The sequence below is a fragment of the Cololabis saira genome, chromosome 24 (assembly GCF_033807715.1).
Source record: "Cololabis saira isolate AMF1-May2022 chromosome 24, fColSai1.1, whole genome shotgun sequence".
Classification (NCBI taxonomy): Eukaryota; Metazoa; Chordata; class Actinopteri; order Beloniformes; family Belonidae; genus Cololabis; species Cololabis saira.
Window position 1 is genome coordinate 8,409,792 of NC_084610.1, and position 22,609 is coordinate 8,432,400.

Sequence of the window (22,609 nt, forward strand, 5' to 3'; positions counted from 1 at the left end):
ACGTCTGAAAAAACTGCAGTTAAGAAGACCAGAACGTGACTGTTCATTTCAAAATAAAAGCCTCTCTTTGTTGGAGCTGTTGTTTTGTTACATTTGCCTAATAATTTTAATGTGCTTTGCTTTCTTAACTTATATTGTTGCATCATAGTTTTGGGAAATTCAATTTAATTTGTTGTATAATTAACAAACATAAATAAATTGCAAATGCGGGTAATCACATCTTTATGTTTCTTGAAGATGGGTGTCTTCTGGGATTACTTTTTTTTTGTTGGAAATGAAATGATCTGGTTGCCATTATTTAACACGTCTTCCATTAAAATAAAAAATAAATAAAAAAAACGTTTTGACCTTTTGAACTGTAAAAAACTGAGGCATTTAGAAACCTATAGATATTCATTTAAAGCGTTGTCTCTAAGAGAGAGATTTCAGCAAGGACCCTGTGATGACACCGCCGTGCGTATAATGGGTACAGAAACAGGACATTGGGTCAACTATCCAGGAAGAAAAATGAAATCAAATTGTGTCATTTGTAGAGACGCTCACGGAAACAGCCTCATTTGGTTGTGTCGTCGTTTCTGAAGGTTTCGGTCGAGCCAGTGCAGAAGGTGAGTTAATCTGGTGTGATTTCTTTTCTGTCACTTTTTATTACAAGATTACATTACAAATTATTGATGATGATCTTGTCAACACTTCACTGCTATATGTATCATATTTGATACATGAATTTCGGAGACCTTTGTGGCACCTGCTTAATCAAAAAAGGGAAAAAGATATTTTCATACAAACTGAAAAATTCGAGAAAAAATAAAATGACTTGATAAAAAATAATTCAATTTACTTGATATTCATAATGATAATAAAAATAATTATTTTGAAATTATTTCAATACAAAATTTGAAGTGTTTTTGATTAGAATATATAATTACTTCAAATATAAAAGAAATCAGGGATTTTTTTACGTTATATCTATAAATGTCTCAGTTGCCAATGGTGGCTAAGGTAGGATGATGTTAGTAAATAAACAATTATGTGTAAATAAAGTCTCTATAAGAGCTAATTTGTAAGAAAGTAAAAAAAAGTCTGTTTCAAGAAAAGTAGAGTTTAGTTTAGACCAATTTGCTGGTTTTAAGAATTCTAGTCGAAAAAAATGTTCTTACCCCATTGGCGAAGATGTTTTTGCTTAAAATAAGACATTTTTGATGAGATTTATAAGGCTTATTTCTGTTTTTGCAGTGATTTACGGGCTTTTCCCTCCTTGTGGAGTTTCACTGCAGGTTAACAGACATCTATATTTGTTGTATGTCAATTTGGCTCATTTATAGCATCTTGATTGTATTTCGGAGGTCTATTAGAATAGTTTTACATAGATTTTGTGTTCAGCGGACACATTGTTTCCACTTTTTGGCCTAATTGCAGCAGTTCTTGTCACCTTTTGTCTGAAATACAGTTTGAATTGCCAAAAACCCGTCTGCTGTGATTGGTCAGCAGCTCATTTTAGGAACCTTACATAATGCTGTCATGCAGGCACATCTGGTTTTCAGCTCAACCAGATTGTATATCTGGATGGAGTTTTCAACAGTTTGAACAGGAAAAACTGCATTAAATTTGATTTTTCAAAACTGGATTCAACTGTGCTGCAAGCGTTGCAAAGCCGGTTCATCAGCCTCCAATTTAGTTTGTTTACATCCATTCTTTGTGTGTACATTACCATAACAACCATGTGGATTAGAGAACACCAGCAAGGACGCAGAGCTCAGATCTGATACTTGTAATATGCAATGTTTGATTTTATTGGATATGCTGAAAACCAGATTTAGGCAGCCAGAGAGAACGTAGCGACAGTGTACTCCATCTGTACTGGGAAGTTGGAAATTTCAACTAGAATGCCCTCTGAAGTCGGAGAAATCCTCAACATTAACATGACCTCTAGTTGCATCAACAAAATAAACACTCAGATATTTTTTTTGTTACATTTCCAACTTACTTTATTTACATTAAGTCAAACATGCACATAATGCTGTTTGCTTTTATCCGTTTGTACACACAATTAAAATGTATTTTGTGTGTATTTTTTTTCTCCCTAGAACACAGAAAGCTTGTGAGATCACAAGGAAACTAAATCCATGCTCAATCCAATTTTTGGGTCCAACCTTTATTAAGAGACTCTAATTTTAGCTCCAACGAGCTCTTTTATTATCATTTAAATTGTGCCTATTACATTTTTCATTTTCAGATCCTTTTTTCCCTTTTATTTGGTGTATATTTTTTTATTTATTGCTGTGTTATTGTACTAATAACAGCCTGTTTTGTGTCCATAGCCATGTCTTACACCTACATCTTTGACGACCTCTTTGAGAATGACACATCCTCTCCATACGTTGTTGATCCAAAGCTGCAACCATGTCCGCAAGAACCGCTGGTTCATACAAGAGGTCTGATCCTGTGTGTCATCCTCATAGCCATCTTTCTACTGGCAGTCCCAGGAAATGTGCTGGTGGGATGGGTCATCAGCACCAGCAAACAGGCTTTGACTCCCTCTGACATCTACTTGTTTCACCTGACAGTGGCGGATGGACTGCTGGCTCTTACACTCCCCTTCTTTGCAGTAGCAATGGTCAAGGGATGGATCTTTGGAGACTTCATGTGTAAATTCCTCAGCGTCGTCATGGAAGCAAACTTCTACACAAGCATTGTCTTTTTGGCCTGTATTAGCATCGATCGTTATCTTGTGATTGTGCATTCCAAAGAGGCTCTCAGGAATCGCCATAGGATGTGCAGCAGGGTCCTTTGTGCAGCAGTGTGGGTCATTGGTTGGGCCCTGGCTCTGCCTGCACTTTTCAATGATGCCATGGAGCTCAGTCCTGGGTCAGGACTTTTCATTTGCCATGAGAAGTTTGACATTGGCAGCGCCACGGGTTGGAGGCTCGCCACTCGTGTATTTCGCCACATTTTTGGCTTTGTGGTGCCTTTAATTTTCATGATGACCTGCTACAGCATCATCATCGTGAGGCTCCTGCACACCCGTGGTTTCCAGAAGCACCGCGCCATGCGGGTGATCATAGCTGTGGTGGTTGCCTTTCTGCTGTGCTGGACACCGTATCATATAACCATGGTTGTTGACACGTTGCTGAGGGCTGATCTGATACTATTTGACTGCGCTGTGAGGAAATCAGTGGACGCAGCTCTGCTTGCAACCAACAGCCTGGGTCTGGTCCACAGCTGCATCAACCCCTTTCTCTACGCTTTTGTGGGACAGAAGTTCAGGATGAAAATGTTGCTTCTTTTTCAGAGGAAACTCAGACAGGAGAGATTGTCGGGGTCAAAGTTCAGCAGGTCAACATCTCACACTTCAGAAGGCTCTGGAAGCGGAACTGTTCTCTAAAGGGATGATGGACTTATTTTCAGCGAGTGGGAAAGCATTATTTCCTGTGTTTTTTTTACTGTGTATACTCGATATATACCTGTAAATGGTCTAGTTTTTAATTGAAGGCCACTGCTGCCATCTTTTGGTCTCACTCCTACTGTAACCTCAGTTTTCCTGTTTCTGATTACCTTAAGTCAATGTTCATTACTCCTTTTTCACTGAAGTGAACACTGCTGGAGTCTTGCTTTTGCTTTAAGCAGATTACCTTGTACATTTGTATGCCCTAAAGTTTGCCTACAGTTGTATTTTTATTGAAATGCCAAAATGTCCAAAAGTTTTACAAGTCATCGTTTGCTCAATAAACAGTACATTTCCCCAACTCTGTCACATCTGACTGTTTCTGTCCAAACTTTGTTAGTATACACAGGATCCACCCAATTAGTAAAGTAATCAATATCTCATCCTTTGCGTCTTTGATCATCACATTCAGTGATAATCAAATACAAAGAGGCAATTATAAATAAATTATTAATGAAAAAATAAAAGCACCTATCAGATGTCATTTATGACAACCTAATAGGTAACACAGATATCCAATAGAATATACTCAGTATTTTGAATTTGTTATATCTGGTTAGTCTTACGAAATCATAGTGGCATGAACATCTTCAGTACTACTGCAGATGTCTCTCTTTTATTTATTTTTATATATAACCTCATAGGTAATCTTTACTACATACATTGTATACGGCTTTGTAAAAGATATGAATTGATACCCAGACATGTTATTACAGGATTATTTGTAGTAGTTGTTGTAGGGGTAGAATATGTCCAGCAGATGGCGATCATTAACCACAATACCTGACATTTGTTAAAGACATAATGACAAAATGAATATAAAAACTAGAGTTAAGTTTTTATCTTTTTTGGTAAGGGTATTTCACTTTAGAGTTTTAAAATATAATTCCGTCCCTATCATGGTGTAAACACCATGATAGGGACTCAAGCTCGTACCTATAAAGTTTATTTAGAATGCCCAAGTGACCTCACAGGTAGGTTTTTTTTTGTCTGTGAGGGGAAAAACAAAACACTCTTAATCCCACGAAAGCACAGAGAGAACATTAAACGCCAAAAAGAAAGGCGCCGTTGAGAATTTCAACTTGAATTTTGACTAAGACAGAGTTTTATTGTCATTCAGTATGTATACAGAACAACATTTCATTTGCATAGGCCTATTTTTTTTTCTCCAGTTTCACGCAGTGCATTTAGTATGCACAGAAAATCTGCAGGCAGAGTGGAACTGATATTTTGGTATGTACAAAAATGTGCAGCAGGATTTATGTGCAGCGGCTAAGGCTGTTCACGTGACTTTATAATTACTGAGAAAACCCTTCGTGACATCCACCATAGGTTTCCTAAAGACTGCTTTTGAAACATCCTTTTCTATGTTCTGCATGTTGCAAATAGGCACAACAACAAAAAAGGCCTGGGAAGCTGGTTGGACCACGCCCACATTTTGTCAACCACAAAGCCATTTTAGCTTGGCTGATTTAGTTTATTCTAATCTATGATGTCAATTCATTTTTCATTTTTCAGCCTTTCTTATCAAATCTGTACAGACTTCATATTTCAAGTGTTGCTACCAAAACAACCTTAAAAACAAGTGCTCAAGGGCTGAAATGAGGATGACCTGTTGCTCAAAGTGCATCAGACCAGTCATGATGGTCAATATGAGTGGATATTCTCTGTTAGGTCTTTATTCACAGGTCATAAACCATGCTCAGAAGTCAGAAGGGGTGGTGTTAGTCTCAGTGGCCACAGAGGTGGGCTTGGGTCTGGAGAAACCAGGTTCAAGCCCCAGAATGTCAACCAAGATGAACCACCCTGGGCCCCTGAGCAAGGCCTTAACCCTAATTGCTCCATGGTGTCCGTCTCAGATGTAAATCACTTTGGATAAAAGCGTCTGCTAAATAAAGTCAAGATGGTAATAATCTCAAAGTGATGACAGCTATACCAAATGCCAATCAAAAGTCCACACCCCGAATTATTGAGAAATATTACTTTATAATAACAACAAGATGTGCAATATCTTTATACCTCATACACACCCTACCTGCTTTTTTTTGCACTACTTTTATTTTCATTCCAATACTGTTTATATTTGTAATTATATATTTTTTACTTTTTTTTACCCTTTGGCTGCATGTGTGTGTTGAGTGTAATGCTGCTACACGAAGAGAATTTCCCCATTGAGGGAGGAGTAAAGGACAATCTAATCTAATAATATCTAATAATATCACTTGACACAGTACACACAAATTCACGGATCCATAATTTTGCAGTGGAGACCATTTTTATAAAAACTTTTATTTCGGAAAATTAGATTGTTGATGTTGGCGCTTGGTGTATTCTGTCTGGTCTATTATATACAATTTCAAAACAAAGATGATGTCACCGAAAGGACGCAAGACTACAGTTCCCAGAATGCCCTGCGGTTAGAAGACTACTGTTCATCTGACTCGCGGAGCTTTTCTTCGATCACACGCGGTACAGCAGGTAATGTACAATGTATTTAATGTACTTACTGTTTACCATTTAATCAACCCGCTCTTAATGGAAAGCCAACTCCGTGTTGTGTAACGAATATTCAGTATCGTTACATAAATATGTTCGTGCCAACAAAAACTATTACAGGGCATTGTTTTTGTAAGTATTGTTAGCCAGACTGCTAACTTATGTCAGGTGTTGTTACACATCAACAACCTAACTTCAGGTTTTAGTGCACTAGCAGCTAGGGTGCCTGCTTGTTTTCGTTTTTCGTGTGTATTTACATATTTTCGTTATTTTTCAACGTCAACGTGTGAATAGGGATTAGGTCAAAGTTGGGGATAAACTGGTTAGGGCTAGAGCTTTGGTCAGAACCATGGAAATATTTATTCATATCACAAAAAATAGTCTAAAATGTTGATATTTTTTGCATCAGCAACGTCCATATGTTTGGACAGCACTGACAACCCTCTTCATCTATTAATATAACTATTATTATTTTTACTGTCACATAGTCTGATGGGGAAACACATTAATCAAATCTATCAGATGATAATAATTCATCCCATGATGGCAAATGTCATGTTACAAAGCAGATATCAAAATTCACTATGTCAAAATATAAAGTGTATAGAGCCTTATAGAGCTGATGGATCACAGCTGTTGGTGCGCTGAAATTTCTGCAGCAGGGGTGAACTTGTGTAGTCATTTTTTTTAATACTTTTTATTTTGTCTTTTTCAAGTTACACAAAAAGGAAAGAGAAAAAAAATTAATAATAATAAAAATAAAAAATGATAGTAACAATCATAACATAACTACCTGGGGGAGATGTAATATTTTGCCATTCTTTTCTTTCCCTTCTTTAAGGGCATGGCTGGGATTTGACCTTAAATGTAAACCATTTTTGCCACTTTTGAGCAAAATCCTTTCCTCTAATTCTCAAACAAAAAGTCTTGTGTAGTCATTTCACTCTGTGAAGCAATTGCTTTTTGTTTCTGTTGCAGTTTGATGGACTGATTTTAATCTTTGGGTTGCTTAGGTCAAAACACAACTGAAAATGGATTCATGAGCACCAAATTACTATATAACATATTCTACCTACTCCTATCTTAGTGCTATGACACATGCAGACATGCAAGTGGATGCCATTCAAATGTTATTTTGTTGTTAGTGTGTAAGGAGTGTGATTCAGGGTCAATAACAAAAACAGCTTCAGAAAAATATCCCCTACCCAACTTTTAAAGTGCCTGCAGCCTATCGTATTAGCGTCTATACAAATACTATTATTCGTAATCTGCTTTGCTGATTGTTGGAGAAAAGTTTATGGATTTTCGACACCATTAATCCACGTGTCATGTCAAAAAACATCCTGAGTGGCCCGACTGTCCACACTTCCTGAGAATGTACCAGTATCATTCATAGGGCTGGGCGATATGGACCAAAAGTCATATCTCGATATTTTCTAGCTGAATGGCGATACTCGATATATATCTCGATATTTTTTCTGTGCCTTAATTGGGGTTTCCCCCAAAGCATTATAGCATAGCATCTCTGTTAGCTTCATTTTTTTCTGAGGCAAACCCTTAAAAAAACAGTCAGTTTTAATACAAAGCCTCGTGCCAAATGTCACACAGGTACTTTTATTAACAGAGGTCTGCACAATATCAAAATGTATAAAACAAATGAAATAAAAATAAACTGCCTGCATATATAGAAAAAAAATGCTTCTTGAATAAAATAAAACAAATATCCCTTTCCTGCATAACAATTACATTCAAATACACTGTGCAATTAATACAATGTAGACAGTAACAGGCAGACTTTTCCACTGAGGTTGATAGTTGTGCAAATAACAAAACATTTGTGCAAATCTCAAATAAAACATTCAAGTCAATTTGTCACAAAATAAGCTATATCAAAAAAATTTTTTTTTTTAAATCGATATAAATGATATTGTCTCGTACCATATCGCGTTTGAAAATATATCGATATATATTAAAATCTCGATATATCGCCCAGCCCTATTCATAATGCATGCCTTTAATGGGACTCTTTTTCTTTTTCTTTAATATAGCCAGCATGAAATTGAAACACAAAGTTATTGAGTATTCTGTATCATGTGACAAATAAAAGGCAGTCTTAACTTTTGTATAACCAGACAAACACGTGATGAAAATCAAAGTTAACTCCAGCTCGTCCTTCTCTGTGTCTGCACATGACAACATCAGAGTAGCTTAACTAACAGCATTTTTATCATTTCAGGTTGACAATGACAGCAGACTCGGCAGCTGGGTAGCAGGCCGTTACACAAAGCCACTCGGTGGAATGGAGCAAGGGTCAACGTTTTCACTTACATATCATCAGCAGCATGTAGCATTTTAACTACTGTTTCATCACCCTGCAAAGATGGCTCTTTTTCTTAAGTTGAGTCTTCCATGACTCAGCGAGGAAGAAAGGTGTGAGTGGGTGAAGACTTTTTTTTTTTCCTTTCCTGTGGTCGTTCAGAGTTGAAACTCTGCAGGTTTGGGCTTCAGAAAAAAACCCCACATGGTGATCTAACGCTGCAGGAAAGTTACACTCTGCATCACAGAGGGACCACGAACCAGCTGCCACTATGACGGCAGATGACACAGTGGGGAGCGGGGACAGATCAGAGGGGGAAACGGAGGTCGCTCCCAATGTGCCTTCATCTGAAGACGCCGAGCGAAGCGAAGACCGGGACACGGAGATGGCCGCCTCTGCTTCCAACGGCCAGTCTCCCTGTGACGATCCCCCTGAGAACGCTGCAGACGACAGACAGTGGAAGTGGTCCGTCATATTCTTGTGTTTCTACGGGTTTATGACATCAATAAGGCCTGGCGAATCCTTCATTACACCCAACCTGCTGAGCTCCGAGAAGAATTTCACCAGGCAGCAGGTTAGTGCTGTCTGGAAATATGTCTGTTTTATCTGTATTAACACGTTTACAAGTGTGTACTTGTAACATCTTACAAGCACAACTGAAAGTGAAGAACGAGCTTCCTTTAAGGGTTACATTTCAGTCTTTTACAAGTAAAAGTACACTAAAAATTAATCTCTAAAGCTCCTTAACAAGCGTGCTTCCCTGCAGTGGAGTGGAATTAATGAGTGCCTGTGGGGGGTTAACTGGTCCATCTTACTGTGGTCAAAGTTCACACTCCTTCAAAGTAGGTCACTGTAAAGGTTTACCAAGACTAGTACAGATGTGGTCAGTGTTTCCTTTGTCCGTTTTCCTTATTGAACATGACCTTGTACCACAAGCTCTTAGCTGCCAAAGAGCAAAATCACTCCGTCTCAGTTTAGATCTTCATGTTACCATATTTAGTTTGCCTTTCCAGTAATTTCATTTAAATTGTCTTTTACGTAACTTGGGGAGATTTGCAGTGAATCCTGGGAAATTCTTCAGCATAGCTTTCAGTCCAAGACTGGATATTAGTATAGTTGAAATGAGTCAGAGAGATTTATAATTTAATTTGGTTGCTTATTAGCTGAGAATGTTTTAAATAAAGAAGACTAGGCAGTTTGTTGAGTTTACTGTTTTCCTCCATAGTTTGGCTATCACTTGTGTCATAAGCATATATATTCATGTCCACTCTGCCATGCAGTTCAGTTTAAAGAAAAACTCCCATATGGAAATTTTAAAGTGTCCTGCATTAAGAGCATTAAGTCAGCAGTCTGAGATGCAGCTATTAGTAGATTGAAAGATGGCTAAGTTTAGTTTAGTTGAGTTTATTTATTTAGCAATACTATAAGACAAATTGAACAAAAAATGAAAAACAATGAAACAATATGCAAGGAAAGGAAGAAGCCTGGTGGCTTATATAGAATCCTTTCCATATATGAATAAAAAATAAAACAAAAGCTACACAAGGGGGAGTAAAAAAAAACAAAAAAATACAAAAGAAAATGTAGCTCAGATCAAATAATGAACATTACAAAGATGAAACAATAAAAAAAGTTCTTTAAATGTTTGTTTTTTTAATAAACTAATAAACTTATATTATTATTATTATTATTATTACTTATATATTTATATTTTTATACTGTGCTTTTTATACTTATTTATTCCTCTTATTTCGATTGCTTCCTTTGCACTTTGGTGGGAACATCCCAACCAATCTCATTGTAACCTGAGCACAATGACAATAAAGTCTATTCTATTCATCACAAATAAACCATTTTTTGTATTTGTATTTGTATTTATTTAAAAAAAAACAACAGAAAAAAACAACTTTTTCACCATTTTAAAGCGCATAATAAGAAGTGGGCAAACCTCTGTGATTTCACACATGGGGTGGCTCGGCTAGCTGTTGCTTGGCTAAGCGGCTCCAGACCTCCAGACGTCTGGGCAGACGTAGCAACTCAACAATTACCTAGTTAGTCAATCTGGAAGGGTCCAAACCTGGACGATGGCTCTTAATTATCAAGATACAAGCAGAGAAAAGTTCTGTGTCATATCTTGGGAACTAGTAATCGGCAGACTTGGCGTGCTCACTCAAAAAGAGCAAAAGTGTGTCACCGGGTGCCAGTCCAAAAAAACATATCAAAAAATCAAAATCCGACAGCATTCACTTGAAGTACAAAACTTTAATATATGGTTAAATCACTGCACAGCAGCAGAAAATGAAATAGGCCTCTCGTTGGAGGAGTTTCCTATCTCTGTCCCCTCCCCTTAGAAGGGGCTCGACTACCTCAATCCCCATGAACCTCAGGCTGTAGACACCATGGCCAGCTGCATTAAGGCTGAAATATGCTTCTGCGTCAAACCAACGCAGAGCACACGCCGCAGCCGTGACGCCGTGCTGAACCCTTCGGACTTCTCCGTCTCTCCATTTGGTCGCGGTGCAGTACCCCCCGCGGCCACTAGTTAGCGATCTTTTTCTGAATGGTTTATCCGACTTTTTCCGGTCACAGTAAATCAAAGAAATAAGGACAACTATTGTGCAAAAAACAAAAACAAAAAAAATCACACATAAACGAAGAAAAGAGCCCTGGAAGTTCACTACTGCTTCAAACCGGAAACCGGAAATGCTTCGCTTTCAAACGAACCAATCACAGCCCTCTCGGTCTGCGTGTGGACGGCGTCTCCTTGACGCGTAGTTACAATTTTCAGGAGGGGCACGTCAGAGACGGCGCAGGTGACGGCGTGTCCTCTGCGTCGATCCAAACCACACGCCGTAGGCACGGCGTCATTTTGATGCAGAAGCATAACTGAGCCTTTAAAATGTCTGGCGATAGGTGACTTTTCATCCAGGTTTCTAATGTTACTTTTATGTTCTGAGATTCTGATTTTTAGTTCTCTCTTAGTTTTTCCTACATAACGTGTGTGGTTTTACATGTGATTAAGGTGTCACTGTCACCTTAATTTTCTTACCTGTGTGCAGGTGTGTAAAATGGTCCCCCTTTAATCATTGAATTACAATTCACACAGTTCAAACAAGTAAAGTTTCCCGGGGGCAAGGAACTCAAAAAGATCCCTCAGTCTAGTCAGAACTCTATGGTTTTATTTACCAATTTTTCTCCTGTTTCTCAGGTTATTAAAGACTGCGTCAAAAAGCACTGGCATATTCTGTCAAGCGACCCTGTCGTTGGACATGAGTTTGTTAACCCTCCTTTATTCGCCTACAAGCGATCGAGTAACTTGAGGGATAAACTAGTAAAGACAGATTTATATGTCAAACCCTCACATTTTTTGAGTTCCTTGCCCCCGGGAAACGTTACCTGTTTGAACTGTGTAAATTGTAATTCAATGATTAAAGGGGACCATTTTACTGTCAGATTTTGATTTTTTGATATCTTGGGAACTAGGAATGGCCGATATTTTACCGTTCACGATATACCGTCCAAAAATTCCCCACAATAAGAATTTGTCATCTCGCGGTAAAAATGATAAATTCCCATTGATGACGTTTTTGTGTAAAGTCGGATTTATGGTTCTGTGTTAAATCCACGCGGAGGAAGGAAGGAAGGAAGGAAGGAAGGAAGGAAGGAAGGAAGGAAGGAAGGAAGGAAGGAAGGAAGGAAGGAAGGAAGGAAGGAAGGAAGGAAGGAAGGAAGGAAGGAAGGAAGGAAGGAAGGAAGGAAGGAAGGAAGGAAGGAAGGAAGGAAATCAGCCAGAAAGAAAGAAAGAAATAAATGAGCCAGAAAAGAAAGAAAGAAAGAAAGAAATGAGCCAGAAAGAAAGAAAGAAAGAAAGAAATGAGCCAGAAAAGAAAGAAAGAAAGAAATGAGCCAGAAAAGAAAGAAAGAAAGAAAGAAAGAAAGAAATGAGCCAGAAAAGAAAGAAAGAAAGAAAGAAAGAAAGAAATGAGCCAGAAAAGAAAGAAAGAAAGAAAAGAAAGAAAGAAAGAAAGAAAGAAAGAAAGAAAGAAAGAAGAAAGAAATGAGCCAGAAAAGAAAGAAAGAAAGAAATGAGCCAGAAAAGAAAGAAAGAAAGAAAGAAAGAAAGAAAGAAAGAAAGAAAGAAAGAAAGAAAGAAAGAAAGGAAAGAAAGAAAGAAAGAAAGAAAGAAAGAAAGAAGAAAGAAAGAAAGAAAGAAAGAAAGAAAGAGATAATTCCTGTTGATGACGTTTTTGTGTAAACAAACATGGCAGATCTGAGAGCGAGATAGATTTATAGTTAAAAAGATGGAGTTGAATTGGTATTTTTTTATCGTCATTTTTATCGTTATCGGATAAATGCCAGAAATTATCGTGATACATTTTTTAGTCCATACCGCCCATCCCTATTGGGAACTAAACCTGAAGCTTGAATCCATGACACTGTTTTCCAGGTGACCAACGAGATCACTCCGGTGCTGACGTACTCCTACATGGTCGTGCTGGTGCCGGCCTTCCTGCTGACGGATTTCCTGCGCTACAAGCCGGTCCCTGGTCGTCCAGGGCATCAGTCAGGTGGTGATCTGGATCATTCTGCTCCTGGGCACCACCCTCTTCCAGATGCAGCTCATGGAGTTCTTCTACGGCATCACCATGGCCTGCCGCGTGGCCTACTCCTCCTACATCTTCTCCCTGGTCAGCCCGGTGCTCTACCAGCGCGTGGCCAGCTACTCGCGCTCCTCGGTCCTCTTTGGGGTCTTCACCAGCTCCGTGCTGGGCCAGCTGTGCATGTCTCTCGGAACATTACCTACTACACCCTCAGCACCATCTCGTTGGGTTTTGTCGGCTTCGGCCTGCTCCTCTCCTTCTGCCTGCCCTGGCCGAAGCGCTCCTTGTATTTCAATCGGACGAAGAACCAGGAGCAGAAGGAGCCGGCGCCAGCAGCCAACAAGTCGGAACTGGACCAAATGAACCCGAAAGACGGCGGTCCGCCTGCCGCGTCGCGCTGGAAGGATTCCCTTTTTGTGCAGATGCTGCTGGAGGTGAAAAACGTGTTGAGGAGGCCCAACCTGAGGCTGTGGTGCCTGTGGTGGGTGTTCAACTCCACCGGCTACTACCTGGTGCTGTTCTACGTTCACATCCTGTGGAGCAAAATCAGCAGCGCTACTGGCAACAAAAACGTTTACAACGGGGGAGTGGAGGCAGCTTCAACACTACTGAGTGAGGCATTCAAGTCACACATACTTGTCCTGAAAGTTATTTCCCCTGACACACAACCCCAGCTTAGAAATAATATATGAACTACTCTGTGTTAGGAATGAAAGAAAGAAAGAAAGAAAGAAAGAAAGAAAGAAAGAAAGAAAGAAAGAAAGAAAGAAAGAAAGAAAGAAAGAAAGAAAGAAAGAAAGAAAGAAAGAAAGAAAGAAAGAAAGAAAGAAAGAAAGAAAGAAAGAAAGAAATGAGCCAAAAAGAAAGAAAGAAATGAGCCAGAAAGAAAGAAAGAAATTAGCCAGAAAGAAAGAAAGAAAGAAAATGAGCCAGAAAGAAAGAAAGAAGGAAGGATAAATTCCCGTTGATGACGTTTTTGTGTAAAGCTGATTTATGGTTCTGCGTTAAAACGACGCACAACGTACGTGAAGGAAGGAAGGAAGGAAGGAAGGAAGGAAGGAAGGAAGGAAGGAAGGAAGGAAGGAAGGAAGGAAGGAAGGAAGGAAGGAAGGAAGGAAGGAAGGAAGGAAGGAAGGAAGGAAGGAAGGAAGGAAGGAAGGAAGGAAGGAAGGATAGATATGAGCCAGAAAGCAAGAAAGAAAGTAAGAAAGAAAGAAATGAGCCAGAAAGAAAGAAAGAAATGAGCCAAAAAGAAAGAAAGAAAGAAAATGAGCCAGAAAGAAAGAAAGAAAGAAATGAGCAAGAAAGAAAGAAAGAAAGAAAATGAGCCAGAAAGAAAGAAAGAAATGAGCCAGAAAGAAAGAAAGAAAGAAAGAAAGAAAGAAAGAAAGAAAGAAAATGAGCCAGAAAGAAAGAAAGAAAGAAAGAAAGAAAGAAAGAAAATGAGCCAGAAAGAGAAAGAAAGAAAGAAAGAAAATGAGCCAGAAAGAGAAAGAAAGAAAGAAAGAAAGAAAGAAAGAAAATGAGCCAGAAAAAGAAAGAAAGAAAGAAAGAAAGAAAGAAAGAAAGAAAGAAAATGAGCCAGAAAAAGAAAGAAAGAAAGAAAGAAAGAAAGAAAGAAAGAAAGAAAGAAAGAAAGAAAGAAAGAAAGAAAGAAGGATAAATTCCCGTTGATACGTGTTTGTGTAACAAACATGGCGGATCTGAGTCATTACAGGTGTGACTCATTTAATTGGTTTTTATCAATTCAATTTAATTGGTGTAGTTTAGTAGCATTTAGTATCTTTTAGAGCCGTGTTTTGGGGGCTCCAAAGACTGAATGTGGTGATAGATTTATAGTTACAAAGGTGGAGTTGAATTGTTTGTTTTTTTTTATCGTCATTTTTATCGTTATCGGGATAAATGCCAGAAATGATCGTGATACATTTCTTGTCCATACCGCCCATCCCTACTCTGTGTATGAAAAGCCTCAAAAACCTGCCCAGATGGTTCACAAGTTTCCGGTTTTCTTGGTCCTGTGAGCCTGTTATGTGGTGAACAACACAAGCCTGGAGTAGCAACTGTCAGTGCAGGATAAGGACGTCTGTCTGAACACGTGCTAAGCTGTGATTTAAAAAGTTGCTACACTTGAACGGGTTGAAAGGGTTGTCTGCAATAAAACTGCTCCGTCATCCGCTTTTAAAAGATTACGTCAGTTATTGAGGTTGAAACAGCTGTAAAGCACAAAGGTAACAGATTGTTTAAATAACCGGGATGTCATGTGGGGGCCATAAAGCCCTTAATTGCAAAAGAAAGTATGACAGTAGCGATAATGAGGCAGACGTTCCCAGCAGTAGTGAGAATCTACTGTGAAAGTAGATTTAAAGTGGTATTAGTGGATGTAAACATGTGACAGTAGAAAATAACAATGATTAACTGGAGAGGGAACGATGTTTTCTTTATCTGCAGGTGCGATAATATCCTTCATAGCCGGCTTTGTGAAGATCCGCTGGAACCTGTGGTCGGAGCTGGTCATCGGAGTTATCACCGGGGCCCAGGCGGGTCTGCTGCTCCTCATGGTCAGCACAGAAAACATCTGGGTCTGCTACGTCTCCTACGTGCTCTTCAGAGGTGTCTACCAGTTCCTGGTGCCCGTCGCCACGTGAGTGCAGAGGAAAACACGCCTCTTAGGGATCAGCTAGGCCTGTGTTGAAAAAATCGATTTCCCAATTCTAAATGGATTCTCATATTAATTCCTAAAAATCGATTCATATGTCTAAAGATCGATTTTTTATTTTTTAGGGTTTTTTTAAATTTTTTTTATTTTTATTTTTTTACTTTATTTATGTTTTTTTTTTTTTTCATCATTACATTACAACTTTTGGTTATTTTTTTGTTTATCCCCAAAAAAGGAATGTTTTGTTGGACACGAGAATAACTGGTGCCATGTTTTTGCCTTTAAATATGTTTAAAGGTATGAAAACATTAAAGTGTTAGGTTATAATTGCATAAATTGTGTATATTTCATTACTTTATATACTGTCTTGGGGTTACATTTGCAAAAAATGCTAAAAACCAAATGCTCAAGAATTAAAAACCAAAATAGACCGAAAATGGAACAAATAAAAACGGAATGTGGGAAAAAATAAAACCGATTCCATCCGTCTCTGTTTCCTCCCTGGATCTGTTTGATAATTCTGACCCACGATGTTTCTGAAAGCAGTTCTATCAGCATTCTGGGAGCTGATTGGTCCTTACAGCATCATTAGCTGCCAATACTTGCTGTTTAATCTCAATATAATACTAGTAGTAATATTTTGCATAACTACAGTCATATAATTCATGCAACAGCTCAAAAAACAGTTTTAATAACACTAACCCAAATCAATATCGGAATCGAATTGGATCAGATCGAATCAAATCTTGATAATCGATTCTGAATCTTAAGAATCGGAATCGAATCGATTCTTGACATTTGAATCGATCCCCAGCCCTAGGTTCAGCCTTAAAGTGGGGTGTGATCGTTTTGGTCTGAAATGACCATTTTTGCTGGAATCTCTGCTGGAATTTAGACAAACAAACTGGAAATCTCTTCAAAGTGTTTTTGAGAGTCAGCGACAGGGATGGTGACCGATGTGCATCTCATGAATTTCTGTCTCCTCAGCTTCCAGATCGCATCGTCGCTCACTAAGGAGCTGTGCGCCCTGGTGTTTGGCATCAACACCTTCTTGGGAACACTACTGAAGAGCATCATCAGTCTCATCATCTCAGACAAGAGGGGGCTGGGCCTCGATGTGCAGGCACAGGTGATATTTCACTACTTTTAACAGCGTTAAGCTTCATGTGTCACTATTGCAGCTTAAACTCGGCGCTTAAAATCTATCAGTCAGTACGGTTACATGCACATCTAAATCGAGCCATTAACTGCAGTTTCTGGGAAATATGAGTATACATGCGCAAGGAGAGACCTTTCTCTTAGTGCGTATAGACGTACTGAGCGTGTCCAACAACTGGGAGGAAAAGATAATGTGAAGATCTTGTCTCAGCGGAAAAGAAAGGCAAGGCACAGTTGAGTTTAAGGAGAATAAAAAGTTAAGCTGCTGGGGCAAAGTTCAACTTCTGTTTATCATTTTCATAAGTGAATCTCAGCAGGAGTCACATTCTTTTGCCTTCAAGTCATGTCTTTTTGTTACTTTCTTCCTTTTTTAATAATAAAAGGGAGGCTGAGCAACGACATTTGTTCAAACAGAAAGTAAAAAAAAAACGCTTCCCACAAAAGGCGCCTAATGATTCGTTTTCAGCATTTACGTTTTGATTCCAGCTTTCAGTCTGCTACGAGTAAAACTAGTCCAGGAAGTACAAACAGTTCAGCTCACAAACAGAGTCCTGGGGCCTCATGTACTAAGAGTGCGGCGCACAAAAAACGTGCGTACGCCACTTTCAACGCTCACGGTCGGATGTACAAAGAATGACGTGAACTAGAAAGCTGCGGTCCTTCACTCACACACCAAGGCTGTTGTACGCACTTTTCTGAGGTTTTGTCCGTTGGCGACACTCACTGGTGATGCAGTGAAGTGCAGAATATGAGGAAACATGACGTCAACAATAAATTCACGACCACGTGAAGGACATGACAGTCCCCACATCACCAGATAAATTACACAAGAGTGGAGCTGCAACAATCTCACAATCAACCACATGATCTGAACAAACCACTAAAGGAGCTCAACGATGGAACCTGCAAATCCCGATGGAGCTTTGGCTCCGTTAGAGGAACCTGCTGATGGCAGGATCAGGAGCGAGTCTTCAGGGACCAGACTGATCTGCTGGTCCAGGATGAAGACTGGACCATCAGCTGGTTTAGTCTGGACCTGCTGGTCCAGGACTAAGACTGGACCATCAGCTGGTTCAGGTACCAAGAGGATCTTCTGGATCTCTGCTCTGAACTGGACCAGCTGCTCCGGTTCAGACCAACATGATGCTTCAGCTGGAGCTGCAGGTCGGACATCTGTCTGTCGTCATGACGACCGTATGGGAGGACTACTGATAAAAGCCAGATCCTAAACATCCCATAACTGTGTCTGGACAGAAATACATTAAAATTAATTTTGAAGCAAAAACCGCGTTGTGCCAAAAAGTGATTGTCTGCCAGAATCTGATTTCTTCTGATTTGTGGCCGCGGGAGCGCGCACAGCAGCCCGTTGAGCGAGAGCGCTAAACAGTCAGATTTCAGATTATGAAGCTCAAGAATGAGATCAAGTCATATTTAGGCAGAAACAACCTTTCATTAACTGTATTTGGCCTTCAATCACTTTTTGGCACGACACCTGTCTCTCCTCCTGCGGATGCAACACTCCGAGTTACAGCAATTTTGCTCTTTATTTCTCACGTTTGCACCTCGATAATCCCGTCGGCACAAATTGTCTTTATTTCTGCAGCGGAGGAATCAGATCGTAATGCTTCATGTTTTAAATATAAATGTATTTTGTTCACATTGTTATACTTATGAGAGGGGTGATCGCGGACATCCATAATGTGTAAGACTATTTAAAAGTGTACAACCGTTAGTATATAATATGCATGACAATAAACAACGAGGAGCCGTTTTTCATCCACCAAAAATTCTGGTGTCGGTTCTTAAAATACAAACAAGAAAAGCAGAGTGTAATGATGCACTAACGCTGCCCATAAACATTAACAAACCCGTACGATCATAATAAAACCACAACTCTTCACCGAACGCAACGCAAAGCAAAGAACACCATAATTTAGGTGTCAAACTGAATCCCAGAAGGGCCGGTGTCCTGCATGTTTTAGATGTTTCCCTGCTTTAACACACCTGATTCTAATTAATCATCATCACCAACTTGTCATCAAAGTCTGGATAGTTCTGTTGATGACACAGTCACTTGTATCATGGTGCAATGAAGCAGGGAAACATCTAAAACATGCAGGGACACCGGCCCTTGAGGACTGGAGTCCGACACCCCTAAATGCCCCAAAATGAATTATTTATTCCAGCTCAGATCATTTTCTTGTTAGGATGAGCGGTTTTTAATGGATAATTATCTTCATATCATATTCAAACATATATTTGAGGGAGGAGACAAGGCGGAGTGTTGTGCTCCCGCATGTGCGCTCAAATCCACGCTGATTGGGATGTACAGAGAAACCTGCGTGGATTTGGGCGTACGCACAGCTTTGTACATATGAATTTTTGCGGTCTTGTTAATTCCACGCACGGATTCACGTTGAAATCCACGCACTCTTAGTACATGAGGCCCCTGGACTTGGCCAGCCAGTTGAAAATGGGCTGTTTTGGGGGGAGGTCCTTAAAGGGATCGCAGCTGAACTCTTGTTTCAGACGAGAGGATGTGTGAGGGGCTGTTTAAAGGTTTAGGATAAGTGAGGATTTCGCTGCAACTCCAGCAAAGCTTCTCCAGAATTCTAATAAGGAGTTTTCCTCTAAACTTGGGCAAAACAGTAAGGAAACTGAATCCTTTGTATGCTTTGCTGATGAAGGAAAGTAGAAGTGGTGATAAGAAATAAAATGTGATGAATTGCAACGGCAGACTGACACCAGTCCTGCATGTGTTGAGGGAGGTTTCATTTATAAGATCTTGTATAATCATTTGTTAGCTCCACATTGCAGATATGCAACACCCCACGGGTCAATATCCAGTTTTTACTCAGTCGAGGTGGAAGAAGGGAATGTTGCAGTTCATCAAATGACCAGCAGGGGCTCCGGGATGGTTCAACCTGGAAGGGTGACAGAGTTGTGTTTGCGTTTTCTCTTCCAGTTCATGGTCTACTCCGTCTACCATGCCATCTCCAGTGTTGTTTACTTAGCCTGCGCCGCCGTCGTGATCGTCCGCCACTTCAGAAACCAGCGGCAGGGAGGAGGCGGGGCCACGGAGCTCAGCCCCGTGGCCGGAAACTCGGAGGCAGAACCTTTGTCTAACGGGAAAAGTGCCAAGGCTTAAAGACTGTGAGCGTCTCATCAACGTCTACCGGCGTCACAACGCCAGTTTATGCCAATAATTCACAGCTTGACGTGCGTGTGGCGGCATCTTTGAGCCTAATAATCATAGAAGTGCCTCATTTGCTGTGTGAAGCTCCTACACTTTATAAGCCTGCAGAAACATTTAGGAACAAATGTCTTTTTTTTATTTTATCATATCATTTATCATGACTAGAGGAGTTAGTTTCTGTTCTTCATTAATCCACACACAAAGTGTTTGGAGGTTCCTTCTCATCTGTCTTCACAGTTATGATTATTTTTAGCACTCCAATTGTCCGTAATGTTACAATAATTCTGTGCACTAACACCTTTGGATAAAATAAATTTTACTGTGATAAATACAGATCATTCATGATAAATACATGAATATAAACGACAGGTTTTTAAACAGTGTTCTTGGTTATTCAGTTTTAGTTTCCACTTTGCTGCAATTTTTGTAAAGACGGAGGACAAACGAGACACTTTTATTAATCTGTATTTGATACATTGGAATAAGCTTTAGATCGTTTTGCAGGAGATCATTTCTATATTTTCAAACTTTTTGAGAAAATTCCAAGTTTTCAACTTTAGTACCTCAGTTATTAGCCGTGGAGCGTCTGCTTTAACTGTGACAGGCCCGGTCCTGTGCAGAACATAGGAATGCAGTGTTACTTGATTCAACAGCTGGATCCACAGCAGACTTGATCAATAAAAGATTCCGGTCACAAGCGTGAAGCTTGTTCTTGCAGCAGACGTGAGAGCGGTTGGAGTAGGATTTTACTTGTCTTCTGAACGCACACTGTATTTTATGTTTTTATCTTGATAAAAGTAATTCCTGGAAACTGAATGTGAGCATGTGTGAATGCTGTATAAAAAGAAATCAATCGTTGTCTTTTTTGTTCACAAATAAATGACATTTTGTGGATAAGAAGCTTTTCGTTTCTTTTTCTTTCATACCGCAAATTCTTTTTATGATTAGATGTTTTTGACCTTGGTTCATTTTTAAATTTGAATGAAACAATAATTTTGTATTTTTTTTCTAAATTGCTGTTATTTGTTCTATTTTTTTAATGGGAAATTATTTGTCCATTCCTGTTTTAGTTTTAAATCTGACTGTAGCAGAAATAAATAAATAAATAAATTAACCATGAATATTACCATTTAAAGTAGAGAATTACATTTTTATTTGTTTATAGGGCAATTTTTATGTAGATAAAGTAGTCAAAGAGCCACACACTGAACATTTAGTTAAAATATGTCTCTCTTTTGTCTCTTTTATGCAGCCTTATAATGTTAAGTGAGGGTCCGCCATAAAAAAACAAGTTAAATAGTATAAAGTGTGGACTCTTGTCAGCTGAAAAATCTTCACCAGAATGTTTGATGTTTTAATTATAGATGTTTTTTGGATGGTTTTTATTTAAGTGCTGGACTGAGCTGATCCAGGTCTGCATCACATTGATGCCCGGTGTATTTTGCCCACGTGACCTTTAACCTTTCATTGCTATGCTGATAATACGCAGCTGTATTTGTCTATGAAGCCATATGAAACAGAACCGTAAGCTAAACTTCAGGAATGTCTTAGGGACATCAAGGACTGGATGTCCACTCATATTTTGCTTCTTATTTCTGATAAAACAGAGGTCATTATTTTTGGTCCCAAATGCCTCAGGAAGTGATAAGATGGTCTTGCGATGGTGAGAAACCTTAAAGATTAAGAGCATCCTCGAGTGATAAGGAAAAACTAAAGGAATAAACTGATCCAAAATGCAGCAGCGTGAGTGCTGACAGGAATCAGCAGGAGAGACCACGTCTCTCCAGTGTTAGAGTCGCTCCATTGTCTCCCTATAAAACTCAGAATCCAATTCAAAATGTTATTAGTTGCGCATAAAAGCCCAAAATGGCCCAGCTCTGTGATATTTGCAAGATTTAATATGTTTCTAACAGAGCTCTCCATTCTCAAAGTGCAGGTTTACTCGTAGTTCTTAGAGGATCCAAACGTAGATCTGGAGAACGGGCCTTCTGCTATCAGGAACCATCGCTATGGAAACCAATTTATAATCTGGGTTAAGGAGGCTGACACCACCTCCACCTTTAAAACCAAACTTAAAACCTTTCTGTTTAGTAACTCCTATAGTTAGTGTTTAGTAAACCTCTAGTTAGTGTAAACTCTAGTGTGTTAGGGTTAGTAGTCATAGCTGCAGCTACAGGACAAGATTATAATAACAGAGCTTCATCCTAGATATGCTGTTGCTGTAGAGTTACGCTGCAGGGGGCACCAACTGAGCGGTGCCCATCACCCCTCCTTTTTTTTAATTGCATATATGTTAATAAGTGCCACATTTGTTTATTTACTGTTTGCTATTTTTAAATCTGGGTACAGTGAGCGAAATAACCAGAGTCAAATTCCTTGTTGGACAATGTTCAAACTTGGCCAATAAAGCTGATTCTGATTCTGATTCCTTCTCTTTCCTTATTATAATTATTATATTATTATGTTATTAATCAGAAGTATCTCATAACCATCATTGTTCTCCATTGTTCTTGGGGTTTTTGTGCTGGTCTGGAAAGATCCTAGAGACAACTAGTGTGGTAATAAACGCTATATAAATAACATTGAATGGAATCCTATGAATTAGGTCTAGTTTAAATGTAGACAGCGACCCCTGCTGTTATAAAGTAAAGTGGCAGTTAAAGTCGACTTGGTTCACTGCAGGATTATTGATAAGGGAAACACTTTTATTTCCTGAGTTATTTTATCAATGTTGTCCTCGCTT

The 22,609-nt window shown here is 39.2% G+C and overlaps 2 protein-coding genes across 2 annotated transcripts; both read left to right on the top strand.

Moving 5' to 3' along the window:
• Positions 1-570: 570 nt before the first annotated feature.
• On the top strand, positions 571-3,689 carry LOC133425023 (C-X-C chemokine receptor type 1-like). Its single transcript, XM_061715673.1, has 2 exons — positions 571-605; positions 2,319-3,689. Exon 2 carries the CDS (start codon positions 2,321-2,323, stop codon positions 3,380-3,382), a length of 1,062 nt encoding a protein of 353 aa, XP_061571657.1. The 5' UTR covers positions 571-605; positions 2,319-2,320; the 3' UTR covers positions 3,383-3,689.
• A 2,164-nt stretch (positions 3,690-5,853) lies between these two features.
• Positions 5,854-20,800, top strand: slc19a1 (solute carrier family 19 member 1). Its single transcript, XM_061715674.1, is given in 8 exon segments — positions 5,854-5,920; positions 8,175-8,829; positions 12,703-12,798; positions 12,800-13,046; positions 13,049-13,468; positions 15,305-15,497; positions 16,500-16,641; positions 19,636-20,800. Coding segments are annotated over 7 exon segments (1,584 nt in total). The 5' UTR covers positions 5,854-5,920; positions 8,175-8,526; the 3' UTR covers positions 19,819-20,800.
• The last annotated feature ends 1,809 nt before the right edge of the window (positions 20,801-22,609 follow it).

Bases quoted from the DNA above. Each gene is read 5' to 3' on its own strand.
- LOC133425023 (XM_061715673.1), top strand. From the start codon at position 2,321: ATGTCTTACACCTACATCTTTGACGACCTCTTTGAGAATGACACATCC.